The sequence below is a fragment of the Trachypithecus francoisi genome, unplaced genomic scaffold (assembly GCF_009764315.1).
Source record: "Trachypithecus francoisi isolate TF-2019V2 unplaced genomic scaffold, Tfra_2.0 Lachesis_group5, whole genome shotgun sequence".
In the NCBI taxonomy this organism is placed as follows: domain Eukaryota; kingdom Metazoa; phylum Chordata; class Mammalia; order Primates; family Cercopithecidae; genus Trachypithecus; species Trachypithecus francoisi.
This window is the reverse complement of record NW_022681470.1, coordinates 112,972,065-112,996,215: the sequence shown is the minus strand read 5'-3', so window position 1 is coordinate 112,996,215 and position 24,151 is coordinate 112,972,065. Positions and strand designations below refer to the sequence as shown.

The 24,151-nt window shown below is 42.0% G+C and overlaps 1 protein-coding gene across 1 annotated transcript in view; it reads right to left on the bottom strand.

Annotated features, from left to right (window-relative positions):
• The window catches only part of WDR47 (WD repeat domain 47), an 81,294-nt gene that overhangs the window by 45,415 nt on the left and 11,728 nt on the right, over nt 1-24,151 (bottom strand). Inside the window, 4 exon segments of the mRNA XM_033196022.1 lie at nt 3,029-3,831; nt 6,258-6,342; nt 10,179-10,262; nt 16,513-16,679. Coding sequence (XP_033051913.1) covers nt 3,029-3,831; nt 6,258-6,342; nt 10,179-10,262; nt 16,513-16,670 — 1,130 coding nt within the window. The 5' untranslated portion in view covers nt 16,671-16,679.

Below are 24,151 nucleotides of genomic sequence, written 5' to 3'. Positions count from 1 at the left end.
AGTCAATGCTTTATTATATAGAGAAGATAACTGAGGCTTAGAGAGATTAGGTAACTTTCCCAAGGTCACACAGCCAGTAAATGGCAAAGCTATTGTTCAGACTTATGTCTGACTTTAAAGACTATGTTCAGGCCGGGCGCGGTGGCTCATGCCTGTAATCCCAGCACTTTGGGAGTCCGAGGTGGGCAGATCATGAGGTCAGGAGTTCGAGATCAGCCTAGCCAAGATGGTGAAACCTCATCTCTACTAAAAATACAAAAATTAGCCAGGCACAGTGGCAGGCACCTGTAATCCCAGCTACTTGAGAGGCTGAGGCAGAAGAATCACTTGAACCCAGGAGGCAGAGGTTGCAGTGAGCCTACATTGCGCCACTGCACTCTAGCCTGGGCAACAGAGTGAGACCCCGTCTCAAAAAAAAAGAAAAAGTTAACCTACCCTTTAGGAAGTCCCTCACTTAACTGATTCAAGTTAGATTCTCCTCTCTAAAGAACATGAAAGAAAATATCACAACCCTCTCCTCTATAATCTCAGAGCAACTTAAGAGAAAAGGCTTCCCTATACATTTATCCTATATTTCTTTTTTCTTTTTTTGAGATGGAGTCTCACTCTGTCACCTAGGCTGGAGTGCAATGGTGCGATCTCTGCTCACTGCAACTTCTGCATCCCGGGCTCAAGCGATTCTCCTGCCTCGGCCTTCCAAGTAGCTGGGGTTACAGGCATGCACCAGCTAATTTTTTTGTATTTTTGGTAGAGACAGGGTTTCACCATGTTGGCCAGGCTGGTCTCAAACTTCTGACCTCAGGTGATCCAGCCACCTCAGCCTCCCAAAGTGCTGGGATTACAGGCTTGAGCCACCGTGCCCAGCCTTAGCCTGTATTTCTTAAGCTTTAACTAAGGATCTCCACTTGCTCTAATTACTATTATTTCTTGAGACAGAATCTCACTGTCGCCCAGGCTGGAGTGCAGTGGTGCAATCTAGGCTCACCGCAACCTCCACTTCCCAGGTTCAAGCGATTCTCCTGCGTCAGCCTCCTAAGTAGCTGGGACTGCAGCCATGTGCCACCACGCCCAGCTAATTTTTGCATTTTTAGTAGAGACGGGGTTTTACCATGTTGGACAAGCTAGTCTTGAACTCCTAACCTCAAGTGATCCACCGCCTCGGCCTTCCAAAGTGCTGGCATTACAGGCCTGAGTCACCATACCCAGCTCACTTGCTGTAATTAGAAACAGAAATTCTGAGTCCACTGCTCCTTCCTCTGCAAAGAATGGCTCCAACTATCCTATGTAATGTGAAAAGGTTTCATTTTTATCTCTTTCGTGGAATAAATTTATTGAAGTCAACACTAATACTTCATTGTGCCAACTCTAAGTTACAGAAAACCATCCATACATACTCATGGGTTTCCTGGAAAAATGAGGCAGAAAGTTTCCTAACCCTGAAATAAATAACTGTTGATCAGGAGTTTACTATTTCTTGCCAGGTTTGAAGGAAAAACTGAATGGTGGCTTTAACACTTATTTCCCTTCATGTGTATAAAAATTACTAAATAAAGTAAGTGGAAATAATTATAGAGTTTTAAGTTCTGGTTGTTCTCCACACTACTATGTACAGCAGAAAAAAAGTAGAAACAATCTGGTATCCTTAAGGATAAGGAGTTAAATTTATACAATAAGGAGTTAAATTTGTGATATAGTCATACAATGAAATACTGCATACTTACGATTAATCGTTGATATCAAGAAATTTTCAAGAATATGGAAAATAGTCATGATCTTTCAAGTGGAAAAAGCAGATTACGTGAAAATCTACATAATACGTTCCCAATTTTTTAAAATGTATTCAGATAGCCGGGCGCAACGGCTCACACCTGTAATCCTAGCACTTTAGGAGGCCGAGGTGGGTGGATCAGCTGAGATCAGGAGTTCATGACCAGCCTGGCCAACATGGTAAAACCCCGTCTCTACTAAAAATACAAAAATTAGTTGGGCATGGTGGCAGGTGCCCGTAATCCCAGCTACTCGGGAGGCTGAGGCAGGAGAATTACTTGAACCCGGGAGACGGAGGGTGCCACTGCACTCCAGCCTGAGTGACAAGAGCAAAACTCCATCTCAAAAAGAAAAAAAAAACATTACTCAGAGAAAAAAAGACTGGTCCATCTAAGTATGAGATTGTGTGGGATTTTAATTCTCATACTATTATTCTTCTATATTTTCCAAATTTTCTTCACAGCACATATATTACATTTATAACCAGCAAAAGAATAAGATACAAAAATGAAGATTTTTCTCATATAATTTTAATTATCAAAAATTTTAAATGCTTACTAAAGTATTAAGGACTAACTTTCAACTCAAATGACCTGAACATTAAGAAAACATACACACTCCTGGGCACGGCGGTTCACACCTGTAATCCCAGAACTTTAGGAGGCCGAGGCGGGATGATTGCTTCGCTTGAGTCCAGGAGTTTGAGACCAGCCTGGGCAACACTGCAAAACCCCGTCTCTATCAAATATACAAAAATTAGCCAAGTATGGTGGTGTGTGCTGGTAGTCCCAGCTACTAAGGAGGCTGATTTTAACCTGGGAGATTGTTCCACTGCACTCCAGCTTGGGTGACAGAGCCAGACCCTGTCTCAAAGAAAATAAAACATATACACACTATAATTAGATTATCTCAAACTTCTGAAGATTTCCTAATTTTTTTTTTTTTTTGAGACACAGTCTCGCTCTGTCACCCAGGCTGGAGTACAGTGGCGCGAGCTCAGCTCACTGCAAGCTCTGCCTCTGGATTCACACCATTCTCCTGCCTCAGCCTCCCAAGTAGCTAGGACTACAGGCGCCCACCACCACGCCTGGCTCATTTTTTGTATTTTTAGTAGAGATGGGGTTTCACCATGTAAGCCAGGATGGTCTCGATCTCCTGACCATGTGATCTGCCCGTCCTGGCCTCCCACAGTGCTGGGATTACAGGCATGAGCCACCACACCCGGTCTAAGATTTCCTCATTTTTATAAGCAAATGCTTACCGCTCAGGGGATTCTTCATAAATACTGTGACATTCTGTATTCTCAAGCATGAGACTTCTACTGAGGTTTTGTACCCCTGGATAATGGAAGTTAGCAAAGGAGTGTGACATTGGAGAAGTTTTGTTTCCAAGGTCTGAAATTCTCTTATCATGACTGGTTAGTCCACAGGTGAGGCCATCTAAAGCAGGATTCAAAGAGCGGGTCATATAGGCATCAGCTGATTGAGGTCTTCTCATTGGGGATGATGGATAGGGAGAGAGTTTGCTGATAAGAGGAGTCAAAAGATCAGCATATGCAGCTTTTGTAGGTTTCAGAAGTTTGTCAACATGAATATTAAGCATTTTCTGTTCAAAAGCACAAGAGAAGACAGAAGATGGAAGATTCTGAAGCCATGACAGTAAACTCAGATCCAAGTCATCACAACCATTACCACATAAGAGGTCGATGCCAAGAAGCACTTCGCTTTCTGTAATTTCTTCTCCAGTTGCTTTACTCTGACAAAACTCTACACAGCATTCATAAAGTAGGCCTTTCATTACAAGCTGAAATAAACGATTGTTACTAGCTTTAAAACCAGCTTCACTTAGCTTCCTATCAGCAGGGATGAATTCCGCAACCATGACACAAGCCTCTTCAAAACAGTGAACTCGTGCGGTACTGGGATTCCAGTCCTTAAACTCGGCATGATTGGTCAGACGAGGCAAAGTCAAAAGCAAACAGAGCTTACTATAGTCATCTTTAGAAGGACAGTATTCTTCTAGAGCATGTAAACATTGGACAGCTTCTTGCATGGTAAATTCCAGCTGTAAGAAAAATATAAATGATCAAATAATCACTATAAAAAACATGCTGTGAAATATGAAAACAACAAGAGTACAAAGAATAAATTATATTAGCACAGAATACTCATATAATCTGTAGGATATGCAACAGCTTTCAAGACAGGAACCAAAATGTTTTCACAACTAAAATAAAAATAATAAAAAATTTGGTTAATTAGCACATTAAACTTTTATCTATAAAAACACTGTTCTATTATAATTCAGGCTTAAGACGGGATCTCACTCTTCTGCCCATGCTGGAGTGCAGGGGTTATTCATACACACAAATATAGTGCACTACAGCCTTGAACTCCTGGGCTCAAGTGATCATTAGCCTCTAAAGTAGCTGGGATCACAGGTGTGCCACACTGCACCCAGCTCTCAAATATACAATTTTTTAAGGGTAAGAATAATTTTTCTAGAAATAAAAATTGAAGCATGCCAATATTCAACTGTTTATAAACCCTATTATTCCAGCTTACCCAAAAGGCAAAAGAGCCATTCTCTTAGTCCTAACTTACCTTAGAGCAAAATTGTGTGGGGATAGAGAGTCAAGAAAATGGAGCCGAGCGCGGTGGCTCGCACCTGTAATCCCAACAATCTGGGAGGCCAAGGCAGGCGGATCATGAAGTCAGGAGTTCGAGACCAGCCTGGCCAACATAGTGAAACCCTGTTTCTAATAAAAATACAAAATATTAGCTGGGCGTGGTAGCAGGTGCCTGTAATCCCAGCTACTCCAGAGGCTGAGGCAGGAGAATTACTTGAACCCGGGAGGTTGAGGTTGCAGTGAGCCAAGATCGCACCATTGCACTCCAGCCTGGGCACAGTACGAGACTCTGCCTCAAAAAAAAAGGAAAGGGAAAGCCTACAGTTGACGTACTACAAAACAATCCGGACAGACCAAAAAGGAAGCTTAGCTGAGAGACAAATTATAATAATTTGTATAGTGAATATTGTCTTTGAATCACAAGCTTTTAATGATGCAGGAACCTCAGCACTCACCTGGTCCAGCCTCCATATCTTACATATGGGAAAAGTCAGGGTACGCATTTACCAAGGTAATTCAGTTGATTAGTGGCGAAGACAGAATAAAAAATAGGTCTCCTAACTCATGTTCCAGTGTTCTTTTCACTTTTGAACATCATTGTCTGGCAAATATTTCTCTTTATTTTTTTTTTTTGAGACGGAGTCTAGCTCTGTCGCCCAGGCTGGAGTGCAGTGGCCAGATCTCAGCTCACTGCAAGCTCCGCCTCCTGGGTTTACGCCATTCTCCTGCCTCAGCCTTCCGAGTAGCTGGGACTACAGGCTCCCGCCACCTCGCCCAGCTAGTTTTTTGTATTTTTTTTTTTTAGTAGAGGCGGGGTTTCACCGTGTTAGCCAGGATGGTCTCGATCTCCTGACCTCGTGATCTGCCCATCTCGGCCTCCAAAGTGCTGGGATTACAGGCTTGAGCCACCGCGCCCGGCTATTTCTCTATCTGAAAGTCTCCACTGTAAAATCCTTTGGTTTTTGCCACAGTCTGAATGTTTGTGCCTCCCTAAAATTCCTATGTTGAAATCCTAACCCCATAAGGTAAAGGTATTAGAAAAGCCGGGCCTTTGGGAGGTGACTAGGTTATAAGTGCTCAGCCCTCATGAATTAGATTAGTGCCCATATAAGAGACCCCAGAGAGCTAGCTAGCCTCTTTAACCAGGTGAAAAACACAGCTAAAAGGCACCATCCATGAACCAGAGCACAAGCCCTCACCAGACAATGAATCTGCTGGTACCTTGATCTTGGACTTTACAGCTTACCAGAACTGTGAGAAATAAACTTCTATTGTTTACCAGCCCCTTAGTTTATGATATTTTGTTATAGAAGCTCAAATGGACTTAGACACTTTACTTCAGTTAACAGTTACTAGAACTTAATAAAAGTTTTCTCGGTTTTAGTATTAACACTGAATCTTTAAAAGTCACTTTCCTAATCAAAATGAATTTAACTTCATTAAATTTAAATAATCATGAAGATAAACATTTCAGCAAAAAAACTATCTCTGGATCAAAGATAATACGGAAAAGACAGAGAAAAAGGAAATAAACATAACCAACCCACTTCTGGGATTAAAAAAAGAAGAAATGATGAAGAGTCATCAAGTCAAACTTTGGCTATTGCTGACTTACCTTAAACAAGAGAGATGCACAAACGCTTCAACTAGCCAGCTATTTATATATCTTGGCTTAAACCATGGAACAAGTTTAGAAGCGCTACAGATTGAAAATACTACACCTGGAAAACACCAGATCTTGCCCCATCCCAGCTCATAAAAACTTTGAAAACTTGTGATGCTAATCCTTCGTTTTAGTGACTAAAATACTTATGACTGAAAACAAGACTAGGGCGCAAACCTTCAGGAATAAAAATCTTACATGCTGGGGCTCATCTTCTGCTGACATTGCATTGTTAACACATAAAGCTTCTAAAAACTTCTGCTTCAGGATAATATAACGAAACCTGTGGAAAAAAATGAAACATTAATTTTTCCAATGTCTGATGTCAAATATACTTAGAAGTTACTCTATAAGCACTTTTGCTTTAAGAAAATTATTCAAGGCCGGGCGCGGTGGCTCAAGCCTGTAATCCCAGCACTTTGGGAGGCTGAGGCGGGTAGATCACGAGATCAGGAGATCGAGACCCTCCTGGCTAACACGGTGAAACCCCGTCTCTACTAAAAATACAAAAAACTAGCCGGGCGTGGTGGCGGGCGCCTGTAGTCCCAGCTACTCGGAGGCTGAGGCGGGAGAATGGCGGGAACCCGGAGGCGGAGCTTGCAGTGAGCCAAGATCGCGCCACTGCACTCCAGCCTGGGTGACATAGCAAGACTCCGCTCTCAAAAAAAAAAAAAAAAAAAAAAGAAAATTATTCAAATAATCAAATAATTTACAAGGCTTCTTATATTGAAGCCATAACTGAAGAAAGTTCAGTCACAAGTAATCACAATTTAACACTCAGAGAATGAATTTCTATTTCCAATATTAATTGTAAACAAAAATCCAATTTTTATAGAAGATATCAAATGTTACCTAATAGTAAATCAAAAAGTCTTATATCCAAAATGTTTTGTTTACCTTACATTGTTTTTTCTTTATTAAAAAAATTTTCATTGACAAATAATAGTATATATATATGGGGTATGTTACATTTTTATATACATATACATTGTAGAAAGATTAAATATTTTCTTTTTAAATATGAGAAAAGTCTAATAAAACATGGGACTGAAAGGGTAGGAGAAAATAAACATTTCTAAAACGTTACAAAATAGAGACTTAGAGCTTTTTTTTTTTTTTTTTTAATAGAGACAGAGTCTCAAACTTTGGCCCAAGCAATCCTCCTGCCTCAGCCTCCCAAGCAGCTAGGACTACAATTGTGTGTCACAGCATCCGGCCAATTTTTAAAATTGTTTCGTAGAGACTGGGTCTCACTTTGTTGCTCAGATTGATCTCAAATTCCTGGCTTCAAGCAATTCTCCTGCCTCAGCCTCCCAAAGTGCTTGGATTACAAGTATCAGCCACTTTACCTGGTACCAACTTAAAGCTGTTTAACAAGAATTTTTCAGTGAGGGAAGGGATAGCAAAGAGTCTACCTAAGTTGTCTAAGAATCAAAAGTTTTATTGCCCAAAGCAATTTATAGAAAAAGTGTTTCTAAGTCTGGAAAGAAAAAAATAATGAACCTTCAGTCATTCTTTCAGCCACTGTTGTAGTAGCAAATTGTGTCTAATAAAACAAAACCCCTGTCTTTAAAAAGAGGGTCACCTAATAAATTATATGAAATATTCACAGAGTTCAGCAAGGTCTCAAAGAAGTATGAAACCAATTGTACAAAAGGGGTGGAAAGTTAAAAAAAAAAAAAAGACATAATAACTGACTCTCAGAAGACAATCAGAACTGTACCAGGTAAAGGCAGGAGATGGGGAAAGGATTAATATTCCAGATAAGAATGTACAAACGCAAGGAACTATCAAGCAGCATGGTCTGAACAGCAAATCAAAAAATAACAAGAGGTTCAACTTCTGATAATGATAGAGTAACTTGTAACTTGTATCTGGCTAACTTTCTGCATATAACAACAATAAATCCTACATAAAATACAAAAAATGACTATTTTATTTATTCGTTTATGGATTGACTGATTGAGACACAGTCCTGCTTTGTCGCTCAGGCTGGAGTGCAGTGGCACAATCACGGCTCACTGCAACCTCTGCCTCCCAGGTTCAAGCGATTCTCCTGCCTCAGCCTCCCAAGTAGCCAGGATTACAACCATGTGCCACCACACCCAGCCAATTTTTTTCGTATTTTTAGTAGAGACAGGATTTCGCCATCTTGGCCAGGCTGGTCTCCAACTCCTGACCTCAGGTGATCTGCCTGCCTTGGCCTTCCAAAGTGCTGGGATTACAGGTGTGAGTCACCATGCCTGGCCTCAAAAAATGACTATTTTGAATGCATTTGAAAAGCTGGCACAATTAGAGGGAAGTCAACCCTTAAAAAAAGAGAAATTTGCCGGGTGCGTTGGCTCAAGCCTGTAATCCCAGCACTTTGGGAGGCCAAGGCGGGTGGATCACGAGGTCAGGAGTTCGAGACCAGCCTGGCCAACACAGTGAAACCCCATCTCTAAAAATACAAAAATTAGCTGGGCATAGTGGTGCACACCTGTGGTCCCAGCTACTCAGGAGGCTGAGGCAGGAGAATTGCTTGAACCTGGGAAGCGAAGGTTGCAGTGAGGCAAGATCGTGCCACTGCATTCCAGTCTGGGCGACAGAGTGAGACTCTGTCTCAAAGAAAAAAATAAAAATAAAAACACCGAAATTTCAGAGGTCAGATTCAAGGGCATAAGGCTTTCCAGTTGAGGGCACTCCCCAGTTCACACAGTGTGAGCTAGAACTCAAACAGAATGCTGTGGCTTGAAGGGTCTGGTACTGACTGAGCAAAGTGGCTCATACTTGTAATCCTAGCGCTTTGAGAGGCCAAGGCAGGAGGATTGTTTGAGCCCAGAAGTTCAAGACCAGCCTGGGCAACAAAGTGAGACCTGGTCTCTACAAAAAATCTAAAAATTAGCCTAGCGGGGTGACACATGCCTGTGGTCCCAGCCACACAGGAGTCTGAAGCAGGCAAATCACTTGAGCCCAGGAAGTCAAGGCTAGAGTGAGTTGTGTTCATACCACTGCACTCCAGTCTGGGCAACAGAATGAGACTTTGTCTCAAAAAAAAAGTTTGGTACTGCCAGAGCAGCTAAAAAATGAGAGGAAGATCCAAAAAAAGGGAGGGAGTCACAGTAGGAAACATACCAAAATCTATTGTATAAACTTAGGTACCCAAATCCCTGGCTATCCCCTAAACTGTAAAGATGCAAGGGAGACTCCAAGGAGTCTGGAGAAAACAGATGAAAGGCCAAAGAACTGAGCAGAGATTTTGGCTGGTATCCATAAGAGGAGAGAAAGAGTTTGCATTTTGAATCTACCTAAGTTAAATAATTGCCTGTATAAAAATCAAACTTTTTATGTAGGAAGAGAACAGAATTCAGAGCCTCAAGAGTGAAGCTACAATATGCAGATTACATTTACAAAATAATTAGATATAGTTAAAAAAAAACAAAAAGTGACTCCCAGTTAAGAGAAAAGGCACTCATTAGAGACTGAGCCTGACATAAGCACAAGTCCAAATTACCAAACAAGCAAACAAGCAGCCACTCTCAGTATGCTGAAGGACCTAAAGAAAAATATAATCATAATGAACGAACAGATGGAAAAATCTTACAAAAAAAATTATACAAATTTGAAAATGAAAAGCATAATATTCTAAGTGAAAAATTCACTGTGGAATTTGAAACTGCAGTGCCACACACATGCCACTGCACATCAGCCTGGTGGTAGAACAAGAACCTGTCTTAAAAAAATTCACAATTTATCATCAGATTGCTAATAGCAGAAGAAAGGTCAGGGAACATTAAATCAACTTAAAATAATCCAAAAGAACACAAGGGAAGCTGGGGCAACATGGTGAAACCCCAACTCTAAAAAACTACAAAAATTAGCTAGGCTCATGGCACACGACTGTAGTCCCAGCTACTTGAGAGGCTGAGGTGGGAGGATTGCTTGAGCCCAGGAGACCAAGGCTGCAGTGAGCTGTGATCATGCCACCACACTCCAGCCTGGATGACAGAGAGAGATCAGTTTGCTTACTCTCTGCTCAAAGCCAGTGGAGAAAGAAAAATAAAAATAAAAATTGTTGTTCATTGTTTTGCTAAGCTTCTACCAATGATGAGACACTAAAAACTTTAGATAAAATCTTACCTTTTTTTGTCAAATTTTTCCATACATTCTAGAGGCTGAATGAACTGAAGAACTTCGTCCCATTGACCATCAAGAATTAGCTGCCTGAATTAAAAAAAAAACAAACAAAAAAAAACTAGTATGTCACCAAATTCAGGTTATACTAATTTAAAGCAGAAGAGATGACAAAACAGCATTCAAACTTCATAAAGCACATAATGAGATTAACATTTTATTTGATTCCTCAAACAAATGTTTCATAACTTTTTTTTTTTGAGACAGTGTGTCTCTCTGTTGCCCAGGCTACAGTGCAATGGCACGATCTCAGCTCACTACAACCTCTGTCTCCTGTGCTCAAGCAATTCTCCTGCCTCAGCCACCCGAGGAGCTGGGACTATGGGCTCGCACCACTATGCCCCACTAATTTTTTTGTGTTTTTAGTAGACACAGGGTTTCACCATGTTGGCCAGGCTGGTCTCAAGCTCCTGACCTCAGGTGATCCACCCACCTCTGCCTCTCAAAGTGCTGGGATTACAGGCATGAGTCACCTCGCCTGGCCTAAATTTTTCATAACTTACTTATAACGACACACACTATATGAGAAGAATGTGTGAATCTACAACCACTCATACTAACGTATATGTGGTTTTTGACCTATGTAAAAACACTGGACATGCTGGGCATGGTGGTTCACACCTGTAATCCCAGCACTTTGGGAGGCCAAGGCAGGCAGATCACCTGAGGTCAGGAGTTTGGGACCATGCTGGACAACATGGCGAAACCCTGTCCTGTACTAAAAGTACAAAAATTAGCTGGCCATGGTAGCAGGCGCCTGTAATCCCAGCTACTCAGGAGGCTGAGGCAGGAGAAGCTTGAACCTGGGCGGCGGAGGTTGCAGTGAGCCAAGATCACACCATTCACTCCAGCCTGGGCAACAAAAGCAAGACTCTTGTCTCAAAAAAAAAAATTGGACTAAGTCTAAAAGTTCCTATATTTCCATATTCATCTTACAGTTTTAAAGCTATTTTACATTACTTTAAGAACAAGTGGCTGGGCACAGTGGCTCATGTCTGTGGTCCCAGCACTTTAGGAAGCTAAGGTAAGCAATTCACTTGAGCTAAGGAGTTCGAAACCAGCCTGGGAAACATGGCGAAACCCTGTCTCTACAAAAAATACAAAAATTAGCCAGGCATAGTGGTGCATGCCTGTCGTCCCAGCGACTCGGGAGGCTGAGGTGGGAGGATCACTTGAGCCCACACGTCAAGGCTGCAGTGAGCTGAGACTGTGCCACTGCACTCCAGCCTGGGCAACAGAGTGAGACACTGTCTCAAAAAAAACACACAAAAAAAGAAAGAACAGGTGATCACTTGAGCCCAGCAGTTCAAGACTAGCCTGGGCAATATACAAAACCCCATCTCTACAAAAAATTTAAAAATTAGCTGGGCATGGTGGTACATGCCTGTAGTCCCAGCTATTCAGAAGGCTGAGGTGGGATGACTGCTTGAGTCAAGAAGGTCATGGCTGCAGTGACCATGGTCATGCCACTCCACTCCAGCCTGGCAGCCTAGGTGACATAGCAAGACCCTGTTTCAAAAAAAAAGGAAAAAGAATTTTAAAAGCTGGGAGTGAGCCAGGCATGGTGGCTCATGTCTGTAATCCCAGCACTTTGGGAGGCCAAGGCGGGCGTATCACCTGAGGTCAGGAGCTCAAGACCAGACTGGCCAACATGGCGAAACCCCATCTCTACTAAAAATACAAAAATTACAGGTGCCTGTAATCCCAGCTTACTTGGGAAGCTCAGGCAGAGAGAATCAATGGAACCCAGGAGGCAGAAGTTGCAGAGAGCCAAAGTAGCACCACTGCAGTCCAGCCTGGGTGACAGAGTGAGACTCCACCTCAAAAAAAAAAAGCCGGGAGTGGTGGCTCACACCTGTAATCCCAACATGTTAGGAGGCTGAGGCAACATGGTGAAAACCCATCTCAACTGGGGGTGATTTTGCACACCGTCAGGACATTTGGCAACATCTAAAGACGTTTTTGGTAGTCACAACTGGGGATACTACTGGGATCTAGTGGATGGAGCTACTGGGATCTAGTTGGGGATGCTGTTAAATATCCTACAACAAAGGACAACTCTCCACAACAAAGAATTATCTGGCCCAGATGCTAGCAGTGCCAAGGCTGAGAAACTCTGCTCTACATTGTGAATTCTATGTGAAATCTACAGCTTTGAGAAATCTAACAATAACGTTTACACTGAGAATGAAAACAGCAAGGAATAAGAACAAGTTTCATCCTACTTTCAATGGTCTATGGGAATATCCAAAAGTTACAAGGCATTCTTATCTCTTTTCTTTTACAATGGCAATTTCCCTATTTTTGAATGTTTTAGAACAGAGAAATTTTAAATGGGAAGGATGGGCAGGAAGACCTACACAGGATTAACAATATTCTGCAAAGAAGAAATATTAATAAAAGCAAGATGGGCACAGTGGCTCACGCCTGTAAATCTCAGCACTTTGGGAGGTCAAGATGGGAGGATCATTTGAGGTCAGGAGCTCAAGACCAGCAAAGGGCAATATAGCAATAGCCCATCTCCATAAAAAAATTTTAAAATAAAGAAATTTTTTAGGCCGGGCGTGGTGGCTCACGCCTGTAATCCCAGCACTTTGGGAGGCTGAGGTAGATGGATCGCGAGGTCAGGAGATCGAGACCATCCTGGCTAACATGGTGAAACTCCGTCTCTACTAAAAATACAAAAAATTAGCTGGGCATGATGGCGGGCGCCTGTAGTCCCAGCTACTCGGGAGGCTGAGGTAGGAGAATGGCGTGAGCCCAGGAGGCAGAGCTTGCAGTGAGCCAAGATCCCACCACTGCACTCCAACCTAGGCGACAGAGCGAGACTCCACCTCAAAAAAAAAAAAAAAGGAAATTTTTTAAATAAAAATAAAGCAATCACAGCATATCATAATCATTTTATAAAGGTGAATTTCAATATTTAAAAAGAAAGGACATAATTTCAAAGGCCAGCCCTTTAAGATGAACATATTTATTTGTTTGTTTGTTTTTTGAGACACAGTCTTGCTCTGTTGCCCAGGCTGGAGTGCAGTGGCACGATCTCGGCTCACTGCAAGCTCCACCTCCCAGGTTCACGCCATTCTCCTGCCTCAGCCTCCCGAGTAGCTGGGACTACAGGCACCTGCCACCACGCCCAGCTAATTTCTTGTATTTTTAGTAGAGACAGAGTTTCACCATTTTAGCCAGGATGGTCTCAATCTCCTGACCTCGTGAACTGCCCACCTTGGCCTCCCAAAGTGCTGGGATTACAGGTGTGAGCCACCACGCCTGGCCGAACGTATTTAGTTTAATGAAAAACCTACTATTTTATTACTCTTTGCATTTCACCTAAGACCAGTAAAATTTCATCATAAATCAAGCAGGAGGGTACCTGAGAGCAGCCATTGTTAAATTCTAGGAGTATTAATGCTTGAAAGACAGTGCTTAAAAAAATACCACACTAAAAACTAAGCTCTCTGGAGCTGGATGATATTCATAACACAAAATATAGGGAAGTGTAACAAGTTTAAATAGACTCCCCTAATATAATAAAGCTTTGTTGTTGTTGTTGTTGTTGTTGAATAGTTCCTTAAGTTAGGAATACTTCATTTCTTTTTTTTTTTTTGAGATGGAGTTTCCTTCTTGTCGCCCAGGCTGGAGTGCAATGGTACGATCTCAGCTCACTGAAACCTCCGCCTCCTGGGAGGAACACTTCATTTCTTAAGGCTTTCCAAATCACAAAATGCCACATGTCCAAAAATCTGTACTTCTTGTCAAGGATATTTGGTATCTCATAAAAATAGAATACATTTCTGCCTGCAAATTTGGGATTTTCTGTTTCTATCCAATTCAAACTAGAATATATTTAGCTTTCCATTTTGGCAAACATGTTACTTCACTTTGCCTTGCAATTCCACCTCTAAGAATCTTGTCCTAAGGAAATAATCTAATATATAGAAAAAGTCTCTGCCAGGTGCACTGGCTCACGTCTGTAATCCCATCACTTTGGGAGACCAAGACAGGCAGATCACTTGAGGTCAGGAGTTCAAGACCAGCCTTGCCAACATGGTGAAACCTTGCCTCTACTGAAAATACAAAAATTAGCCAGACGTGGTGGTGTGCACCTGTTGTCCCAGCTACTTGGGAGGCTAAGGCAAGAGAATCACTTGAACCCAGGAGGTGGAGGTTGCAGTGAGCTGAGATCACACCACAGCACCCCAGCCTGGGTGACAAAGCAAGACTCTATCTCAAAAAACAAAACAAAACAAAACAAAAAAAAACACTCCTGTATAAAAGACGTTCTGTAGAGCAATTATTCAAGAAAAATTGGGAACAATTGTGTAAAATTAGGGAAACCATTTAGGAAATGAAGTAAACTGGAAATTTTTATTTGTAGCTGGAATTACAGGCACGCACCACCATGCCCAGCTAATTTTAGTTTTGTCTTTTTTTTAGTTTTTTTTTTTGAGATGGAGTCTCGCTCTGTCGCCCAGGCTGGAGTGCAGTGGTGCGATCTCAGTCCACTGCAAGGTCTGCCTTCCAGGTTCACGCCATTCTCCTGCCTCGGCCTCCAGAGTAGCTGGGACTACAGGTGCCCGCCACCATGCCCAGCTAATTTTTTGTATTTTTAGTAGACACGGGGTTTCACCGTGTTAGCCAGGATGGTCTCGAACTCCTGACCTTACTTAGGTAAAATACCCACCTCGGCCTCCCAAAGTGCTGGGATTACAGGCACGAGCCACCACGCCTGGACTTTTTAAATTTATTATTTATTTATAATTTATTTATTTATTTAGTCTCGCTCTGTCGCCCATGCTAGAGTACAGTGGCACCATCATGGCTCACTGCAACCTCCACCTCTCGGGCTCAAGTGATTTTCCTGCCTCAGCCTCCCGAGTAGCTGGGACTAGAGGCATGCACCACCACACACGACTAATTTTTGTATTTTTAGTAGAGATGGGGTTTCACTACGTTGGCCAGTCTGGTCTCAAACTCCTGACCTCAGGTGATCTGCAGACTCCCAAATGGCTAGGATTACAAGCATGAGTCACCATGTCCGGCCTGAAGATTTTTAAAATATGAATTTGTAATCACACCGAGAAACCGTGTGATGTTAATAGATAAAGCACGATTCTAAATTACAAACACACAACAGAATTGTAATTTTTTTTTTTTTTTTTTTTTTTTGAGGCGGAGTCTCGCTCTGTCGCCCGGACTGGAGTGCAGTGGCCGGATCTCAGCTCACTGCAAGCTCCGTCTCCCAGGTTTACGCCATTCTCCTGCCTCAGCCTCCTGAGTAGCTGGGACTACAGGCACCCGCCACCTCGCCCGGCTAGTTTTTGTATTTTTAGGAGAGACGGGGTTTCACCGTGTTAGCCAGGATGGTCTCGATCTCCTGACCTCGTGATCCGCCCGTCTCGGCCTCCCAAAGTGCTGGGATTACAGGCTTGAGCCACCGCGCCCGGCCAGAATTGTAATTTTTAATAGATGCAAAAAAAAGATGCACAGAAATCACACTCTAAGAATGAAAACAGCAAGGAATAAGAACAATATTATGTCTGGGTGGTAGGGTAATTTTTCTTTCATTTATCTTTCTATATTTTCTACAATGAACACATTTTATTTCTATGGCCAAAAATGGTATTTCAGAAACATTTTCTTTACCTTTTCAAAGTCTCTGATTTTCTCAGTCAAATATCTTTTATTATGGTACCACAACCACAATGGAGTTGTGACTCTTGTTCTTTTTAACAGACCTCTGGGTCTTACTACTGAAAACATTCTACAGAAAGCATTATTTTGTAAATGTTCTTTTTTTTATTTTTGTATTTTTGAGATGGAGTCTCACTCTGCTGCCCAGGCTGGAGTGCAGCAGTGCCATCTCAGCTCACTGCAACCTCTGCCTCCCCGGTTCAAGCGATTCTCCTGCTTCAGCCTCCCAAGTAGCTGGGACTACAGCCTCCCGAGTAGCTGGGATTACAGGCATGCGCCACCATGCCCGGTTAAATTTTTATATTTGTAATACAGGTGGGATTTCACCATGTTGGCCAGGCTGGCCTCAAACTCCTGACCTCAAATGATCCGCCTGTCTCAGCCTCCCAAAGTGCTGGGATTACAGGCGTGAGCCACCATGCCCAGCCTATTTTGTAAATGTTCTATTTTTAAAATATTTTTTTAAATTACACTTACATAGCCTTTTCATGATTATAAAGTTCTATCTGTATTAAATATATTACCTTATTAATACTTAACATCTCTTTGAAGGAGCTACAAACTTCACAGTATAATGAAATCATACCTCAGGAAAAGCATATCATCTGAAAACAGGCCATTTATGACTCCACTTTCCTTCTCCAGGGCCAGCATACTAATGTGAAGCTTCTTTGAATTCAGGAAGTCCAAAATTAGCTTAATGATTTCAACCTCTTTTACATTCACTGTTTCCTCAGCCGTCATATTGATAGCCTAAATATGAAACAGAAAAACAATAAAGCTAGTCCTATTGATTTATTTCTAAGTTTAACTGCCTGGAAACTACACATAACAGGTTTACTGGGAATCTTTAGTACACATATTCTGAAGTGAAGTTAACTTAGTATTTATCAAAACCAAGTCATTCTTTAATGTGTGACAATGGTATGGCCATGATTTTTTAAAGTCCTTATTTTTGAGATATATATTGGAATAATTACAGATTAAATGATATAAAGTTTGTGATTTACATGAAAATAATAGAACAGAAGAGTGGAAAGAGATAAAGATGAAACAAGAATGATCATGGTTACTGAATCAGGGTGATAGGTAAATGAGGGTTTATTATATAATCCTGTCTACTCCTACATGTTTAAAATTTTCCATACTAAAGAATATTTTGAAAAGTCATTAATAACCAAACCATGTTTAGCTATGTCCCAAATACAGTGTCCCAGGTATGCTCTAATACTTCACTCAATAAGTACTTAATGCCTTTTCTCTGTGACAGACACCATTCTGTACTCAGCAGACATTGGCCTTGCCTTAAGAAGCTTTAGCCTAGCAGCAATACCTAAATGATACCTGGTCAGTACAGTGGAACCAAACAAAACAAGGTTAGTTAAGATGTGCAACTTCAGGCCAGGTGTAGTGGCATACGCCTGTAATCCCAGTACTTTGGGAGGCCAAAGTGGGAGGATTGCCTGAGCTCAGGAGTTCGAGACTAGCCTGGGAAACATGGCAAAACCACGTCGCTACAAAAAATTTTTAAATTAGCAGGTAGGGCCGGGCGCGGTGGCTCAAGCCTGTAATCCCAGCACTTTGGGAGGCCGAGACGGGCGGATCATGAGGTCAGGAGATCGAGACCATCCTGGCTAACACGGTGAAACCCCGTCTCTACTAAAAAAAATACAAAAAACTAGCCGGGCGAGGTGGCGGGAGCCTGTAGTCCCAGCTACTCGGGAGGCTGAGGCAGGAGAATGGCGTGAACCCGGGAGGCGGAGCTTGCAGTGAGCTGAGATCCGGCCACTACACTCCAGCCTGGGCAACAGAGCGAGTCTCTGTCTCAAAAAAATAAAAAATAAAAAATAAAAATTAGCAGGTCATGATGGTGTGCGTCTATATTCCCAGCACTCTGGAGGCTGAGGTGGGAGGATCGCTTGAGCCCAGGAGATCAAGGTTGCAGTGAGCAAAGATCATGCCACTGCACTACAGCCTGAGCAACAGAATGAGACTCCGTCTCAAAAAAAAAAAAAAGAAAAAAGTGCAACTTTAGTCATACGGGTAATATCAGTGATATTTCCATACTCTCCAAGCTTCCTTCTAACTCTTACCTGTAGGTCTGCTACAACTGAGCACGTAATGCTCAAGTTATGAATCCATAAAGATTTAGACCTGGGAGGACTATAAGATCATTTGTTCAACATTCTAATTTTACCAGTGAGGTCACACAAGTTAAATGGCCTAAACTGTTGCAGTTTTCAAATGTTAAGGCTCAGAGCAATGCAAAATACCACCACACTAGTGGAGTAGCCACAAAGAAATTTCATCAGATGAAACAGACTATAAGCAAATCTTTCTCACAGGACCAACTTACTCTAACGAAGCTTGCAGAAACATAAACATACACATGTGGACTGGGTGTAGAGACTCATGCCGGTAGTCCCAGCACTTTGTGGGGCTGAGGCAGGAGGATCACTTGAGCCCAGAAGTTAGAAGTTACATACAGTGAGCTATGATCACATCACTGCACTCCAGCCTGAACAACAGAGGAAGACCATGTCTCTAAACAAAACAAAACAAAAAATATATGTAGGCCCACAGGTGTTGTTTCCATTTATTTAATTTTAGGTCGATTTATTTGTTCATAACAAAAAACGCAAATGTCTACCAGACTACAACGCTCTCATCAGCAGATGAGTACATTTTCTCCCTCAGCTAGAGGCCTGGGCATGGTGGCTCACACCTGTAGTTCCAGCACTTTCAGAGGTCAAGGTGGGAGGATCACTTGAACACAGCAGTGCGAGACCAGCCTGGGCAACATGGTGAAGCATGGTCTCTACAAAAAAATATAAAAATTAGCCAACATGTGTGCCTGTAGTTCCAGTTACTCAGGAGGCTTCTGGAGCCTCCAGAAGTTGAGGCTACAGTGAGCAGTGATCATACCACTGCCTGGGTGGTAGTGTGAGACCCTGCCTCAAAAAAAAAAAAAAAGAAGGCTGGGCACAGTGGCTCACACCTGTAATCTCAGCACTTTGGGAGGCTGAGGCAGATGACCAGGAGTTTGAAGCCAGCCTGGCCAACATGGTGAAACTCTGCCTCTACTAAAAATACAAAAATTAGCTGAGCATGGTGGTGCGTGCCTGTAATCCCAGCTACTTGGGAGGCTGAGGCAGAATTGCTTGAACTCAGGAGGCAGAGGTTGCGGTGAGCCGAGATTGTGCCACTGCACTCCAGTCTGGGCGATAGAGCCAGATTCCATCTTGGGAAAAAAAAAAACAAACAAACAAGAAAAAAAAAGGTGCTAGGGTAAACAAGGGACAAACCACAGAAAAACAATTACACGACTCACTCAAATATTTAATGACATCAGACTACACAAATCCCTCTACAGAGTAAGAATATGTCTGCTTCCGGAAACAGTAAATTAGAAACTTCTCTCCCAACACACCAGCTGCCCAACTCCGCATGCTTTAGGCTTCCCTTTGCTATCTTCTGAGCTGACCACCATCCTCCTGTTCATAGACTTCGTCCAAAAGAGGATACGATAAAATGAGTAACATTTCCACTCACTAAAACTCACTAAATTCTTTTTTTTTTTTTTTTTTTTAAGACAAGGTCTCACTCTGTCACCTAGGCTAGAGAACAGTTGCATGACCATGGCTCACTGCAGCCTTGACCTCCCAGGCTCAAGTGATCCTCCTGCTTCAGCCTTCCAAGTACCTGGGATCACAGGTGTGTGCCACCATACCCAGCTAATTTTTTATTTTATTTTTTGTAGAGACAGGATCTACCTATGTTGCCCAGGCTGCTCTCAAACTCCTGGGCTCAAGCAATCCTCTTACCTCGGCCTCCCAAAGTGTTGCGATTACAGGGATGAGCCATCGTGCCCACCTTTTTTTTTTTTTTTTTTTTCAGGTTATCTGTGGAAACTACTCATTAAATTCTGATCACATCAGAACTGCCTCCCTAATATTATTCTTAGAGCACACTGATTAGTGATTTCAGCATTCTTCAAATCTTTAGAGGAAAAATATTCCCTCCTCTGTAGGTTCTTAGATGGCACATCACAAGTATCTCCATGTACCAACCACACAAACTTAATGCAGAATTGGGACTGTAATTTTTAATATAGCTCAATGTACCAACGATACTAAACATTGTATAGGCTTCATATTCAACATTCAATCTAAATACTAGTCCAGATATAAAGTTAATCTGAATGGAATTTATGGCAATAGTCCCACTTTAAATAATAACTACAAGTTTAATGCTGCTGTCATTTTTGGTGAATAAAGCCTAAAAGAACTATATTCTTACAAATACATATTTTATACTGACAGTTGAAGGTAACAGAAAATATATCCTAATTAACTTAAAATTGGTTCAAGTGTTTTTAAAAAAAAACTAATTAAAAAAAGATAAGTTTTAATTCTATACCTTGAAATTCCCAGTAGAATAGTATATTTTAATCACCCAACCCAGAATTTTTTTTTTTAACACAGAGTCTCACTCTGTTGCCCAGGCTGGAGTGCAGTGGCACAATCTTGGCTCAACGCAATCTCCCCCTCCTGGGTTCAAGCAATTCTCTTGCCTCAGTCTCCTGGGTAGCTGGGATTACAGGCGTGTGCTGCCACACCCAGCTAATTTTTTGTATTTTTAGTAGAGACGGGGTTTTGCCATGTTGGCCAGGCTGGTCTCAAACTCCTGACCTCAGGTGATCCGCCCACCTCGGCCTCCCAAAGTGCTGGGATTACAGGCATGAGCCACAGCATCCGGCACAGAATTTTAATTCTTTTTTTTTTTTTTTTTTTTTTTTTTTTTTTTTTTTTTTTTTTGAGACGGAGTCTCACTCTGTCGCCCAGGCTGGAGTGCAGTGGCCGGATCTCGGCTCACTGCAAGCTCCACCTCCCGGGTTCACGCCATTCTCCTGTCTCAGCCTCCCGAGTAGCTGGGACTACAGGCGCCCGCCTCGTCGCCCGGCTAGTTTTTTGTATTTTTTTTAGTAGAGACGGGGTTTCACCGTACTAGCCAGGATGGTCTCGATCTCCTGACCTCGTGATCCGCCCGTCTCGGCCTCCCAAAGTGCTGGGATTACAGGCTTGAGCCACCGCGCCCGGCCTAGAATTTTAATTCTTATAAGCTTCACTGTTGCTGAATATAGCATAAATATAGGCATAGGCACATGCCTGATGACTGTATCTTAGAATTATTCTCTTCTAAGCCCCTTGTATTACTGAAACATTTATACAGGCTCCCAAAATCCTACCTCTATAAGTGATATATACTATATACTTTTTTTTTTTCAGATGGAGTCTTGCTCTGTCACCCAGGCTAGAGTGCAGTGGCGCAATCTCAGCTCACTGCAACCTCCGCCTCCCAGTTTCAAGCGATTCTCCTTCCTCAATCTCCCAAGTAGCTGGGATCACAGGCACCTGCCACTGCGCCTGGCTAATTTTTGTATTTTTAGTAGAGACGGGGTTTTACCATCTTGGCAGGGCTGTTCTTGAACTCCTGACCACGAATCGTGATCCACCGCCTTAACCTCCCAAAATGCTGGGATTATAGGCGTGAGCCACCGCACCCAGCTATATACATATTTTACACATCCATTTCCTGTAATCCCAGCTACTTTGGAAGGCTGAGATGGGCAACATAGTGAGACCTTATCTTAAATAAATAAATAAATAAATAACATAATTAATTAACATTTTCTAATCTCCTCAAACTATTTACCACAAAGTTAGAACTTTTCTCTAATTCAGAGAAATAGAATTCAATAATAATTACTTCTTCCCCTCTCCTCTGGGGGAGGTATAAGTAAAAGATTTTAACAAGTTTAGGAACTACTAAAATTATCTTTTAAAATGAGATGCACACATAATATGTGTTCAATAAATAACTATTAGCTGAATTAACTTGAGAGGTAAAAAGTCACCAAAGAAATGTCTCTACAAAAGTACAGAACAGATGACTACAGTTTTGCTTTTTTGTTTGTTGGTTTTAGACAGGGTCTTACTCTGTCGCCCAGGCTGGAGTGCAGAGGGCCAATCATGGCTCACTAGAGCCTCGGCCTTCTGGACTCAAGCAATCCTCCCACCTCAGCCTCCCAAGTAGCTGGCACAGGCATGTGCCACTGGGCCCAGCTAATTTTTGTTTTTTTTGTTTTGTTTTGTTTTGTTTGTAAAGATTGGGTTTCACCATGTTGCCCAGGCTTAGTCTGATTGTTTGAACTCCTGCGCTCAAGCAATCCATCCATCTCGACCTCCAAAGCACTGGGATTGCAGGCATGAGCCATCACTTTGGCCCAGATGACTTTGTTTTTAATTGTTCAAAAACCCACTGAAAAGGATGGAGCTGTGACTGAAGCAATCCAACTATTTAGCCTAAGTCAACTCTGACAGCTTCTTAGGTAGAACTGCCAGTCCACAGCACATGTGAACGAACAATTGTTCGCCAGATAGAATTTATGTAGGTAAACAGTAAGAATGTATTCCACGGAAAACAAAACATAAAAGAATCTGAGTGTCTCAGTATTTCCTTATTAAGTAAATTTTTTTTTTTTTTTTTGAGACGGAGTCTTGCTCTGGTCAGGTCGCCAGACTGGAGTACAGTGACGTGATCTCAGCTCACCACAACCTCCGCCTCCCGGGTTCAAGCAATTCCCCTGCCTCAGCCTCCCAAGTAGCTGGGATTATAGGCACGAACCAACACACCAGCTAATTTTTTGTATTTTTAGTAGAGGCAGAGTTTCACCATGTTGGCCAAGATGGTCTCGATCTCCTGACCTCGTGATCCGCCCACCTCGGCCTCCCAAAATGCTGGGATTACAGGCATGAGCCACCGCACCTGGCCTTAAATAACTTTTTAAAAAAAACATTTTTGAGGTTAATAATTAACATTTTAATTAATTTAGTATGTATTTAATAATACATATATAATTTACCATCTTCACCATTTTTATGTGTACAGTTCAATGGTAATAAATAAATCTGTATCTTTTTTCCCTTTCATCCTTGCCTTCCCTCTTTCCCTTCCAGCCTCTGGTTAAAATCACAAAAATGTAATTGTGAATTTTCCCTTAAAAAGTAGATTTTACTTATATCCAATATCCAGACTAGGTAAAGAAATAAGAGTGTTCTTTAAAAATAAATATGTTGGGAAACCAGCTAGAAGGTATTTAGTATTCTAGTCCTTAGATACAATTAACACGTACTGAAATTAATTCCAGATGGGGTCTCTATATGGACTCCTATTGATTACTATCTTAGTAAAACAAGATTAGAAGGATGCATTAAAAGGTTAGAAATAAAATTATTTTTAGAAACCTAAGATTAAAGGTAAAATGTTAATAATACATACGAAACCGTCGGGCGCGGTGGCTCATGCCTGTAATCCCAGCACTTTCGGAGGCCGAGGCAGGTGGATCACGAGGTCAGGAGTTCAAGACCAGCCTGGCCAAGATGGTGAAACCCCGTCTCTACTAAAAATACAAACAAACTGACCAGGTGCGGTGGCTCACACCTATAATCCCAGCACTTTGGGAGGCTGAGGCTGGTGAATAACCTGAGGTCAGGAGTTCGAAACCAGCCTGGCCAACATGGTAAAACCCTGTCTCTACTGAAAATACAAAAATTAGCTGGGCATGGTGGTGCATACCTGTGGTCCCAGCTACTCAGAAAGCTAAGGCAGGAGAATCGCTTAAACCTGGGAGGCAGAGGTTCCAGTGAGTCAAGGTTGCGCCACTGTATTCCAGCCTGGACAACAGAGCGAAACTCCATCTCAAAATAAATGAATAAATAAAATTTCAAAAAAATTACCCAGGCATGGTGGGGGCGCCTGTAATCCCAGCTACTCGAGAGGCTGAGGCAGAGAATTGCTTGAACCTGGGAGGCAGAGGTTGCAGTGAGCCAAGATTGCACCACTGCACTCCAGCCTGGGCAACAGAGCAAGCCTCCATCTCAAAAAAAAAAGAAAAGAAAATATACTAGTAATAATAATATATTGACTCTGTGTATTTCCATACAAAGATATGGAAAAACTTCATGAAAAAATATCACTGGTAGCTTTCTAACCAAATATAAGTAGATATGATTTAATTAAATGTTCATTTGCAATGCGGTTAAACACACAGTATGAAGGAAGAAAAACACAACAGGCTAAGAATTATTATAAATATAAAGATAAGAGAACAAGGGCACAGTCATCATAAACCTTATAGTCATGACAAAAGTGCTTAAGAAAGG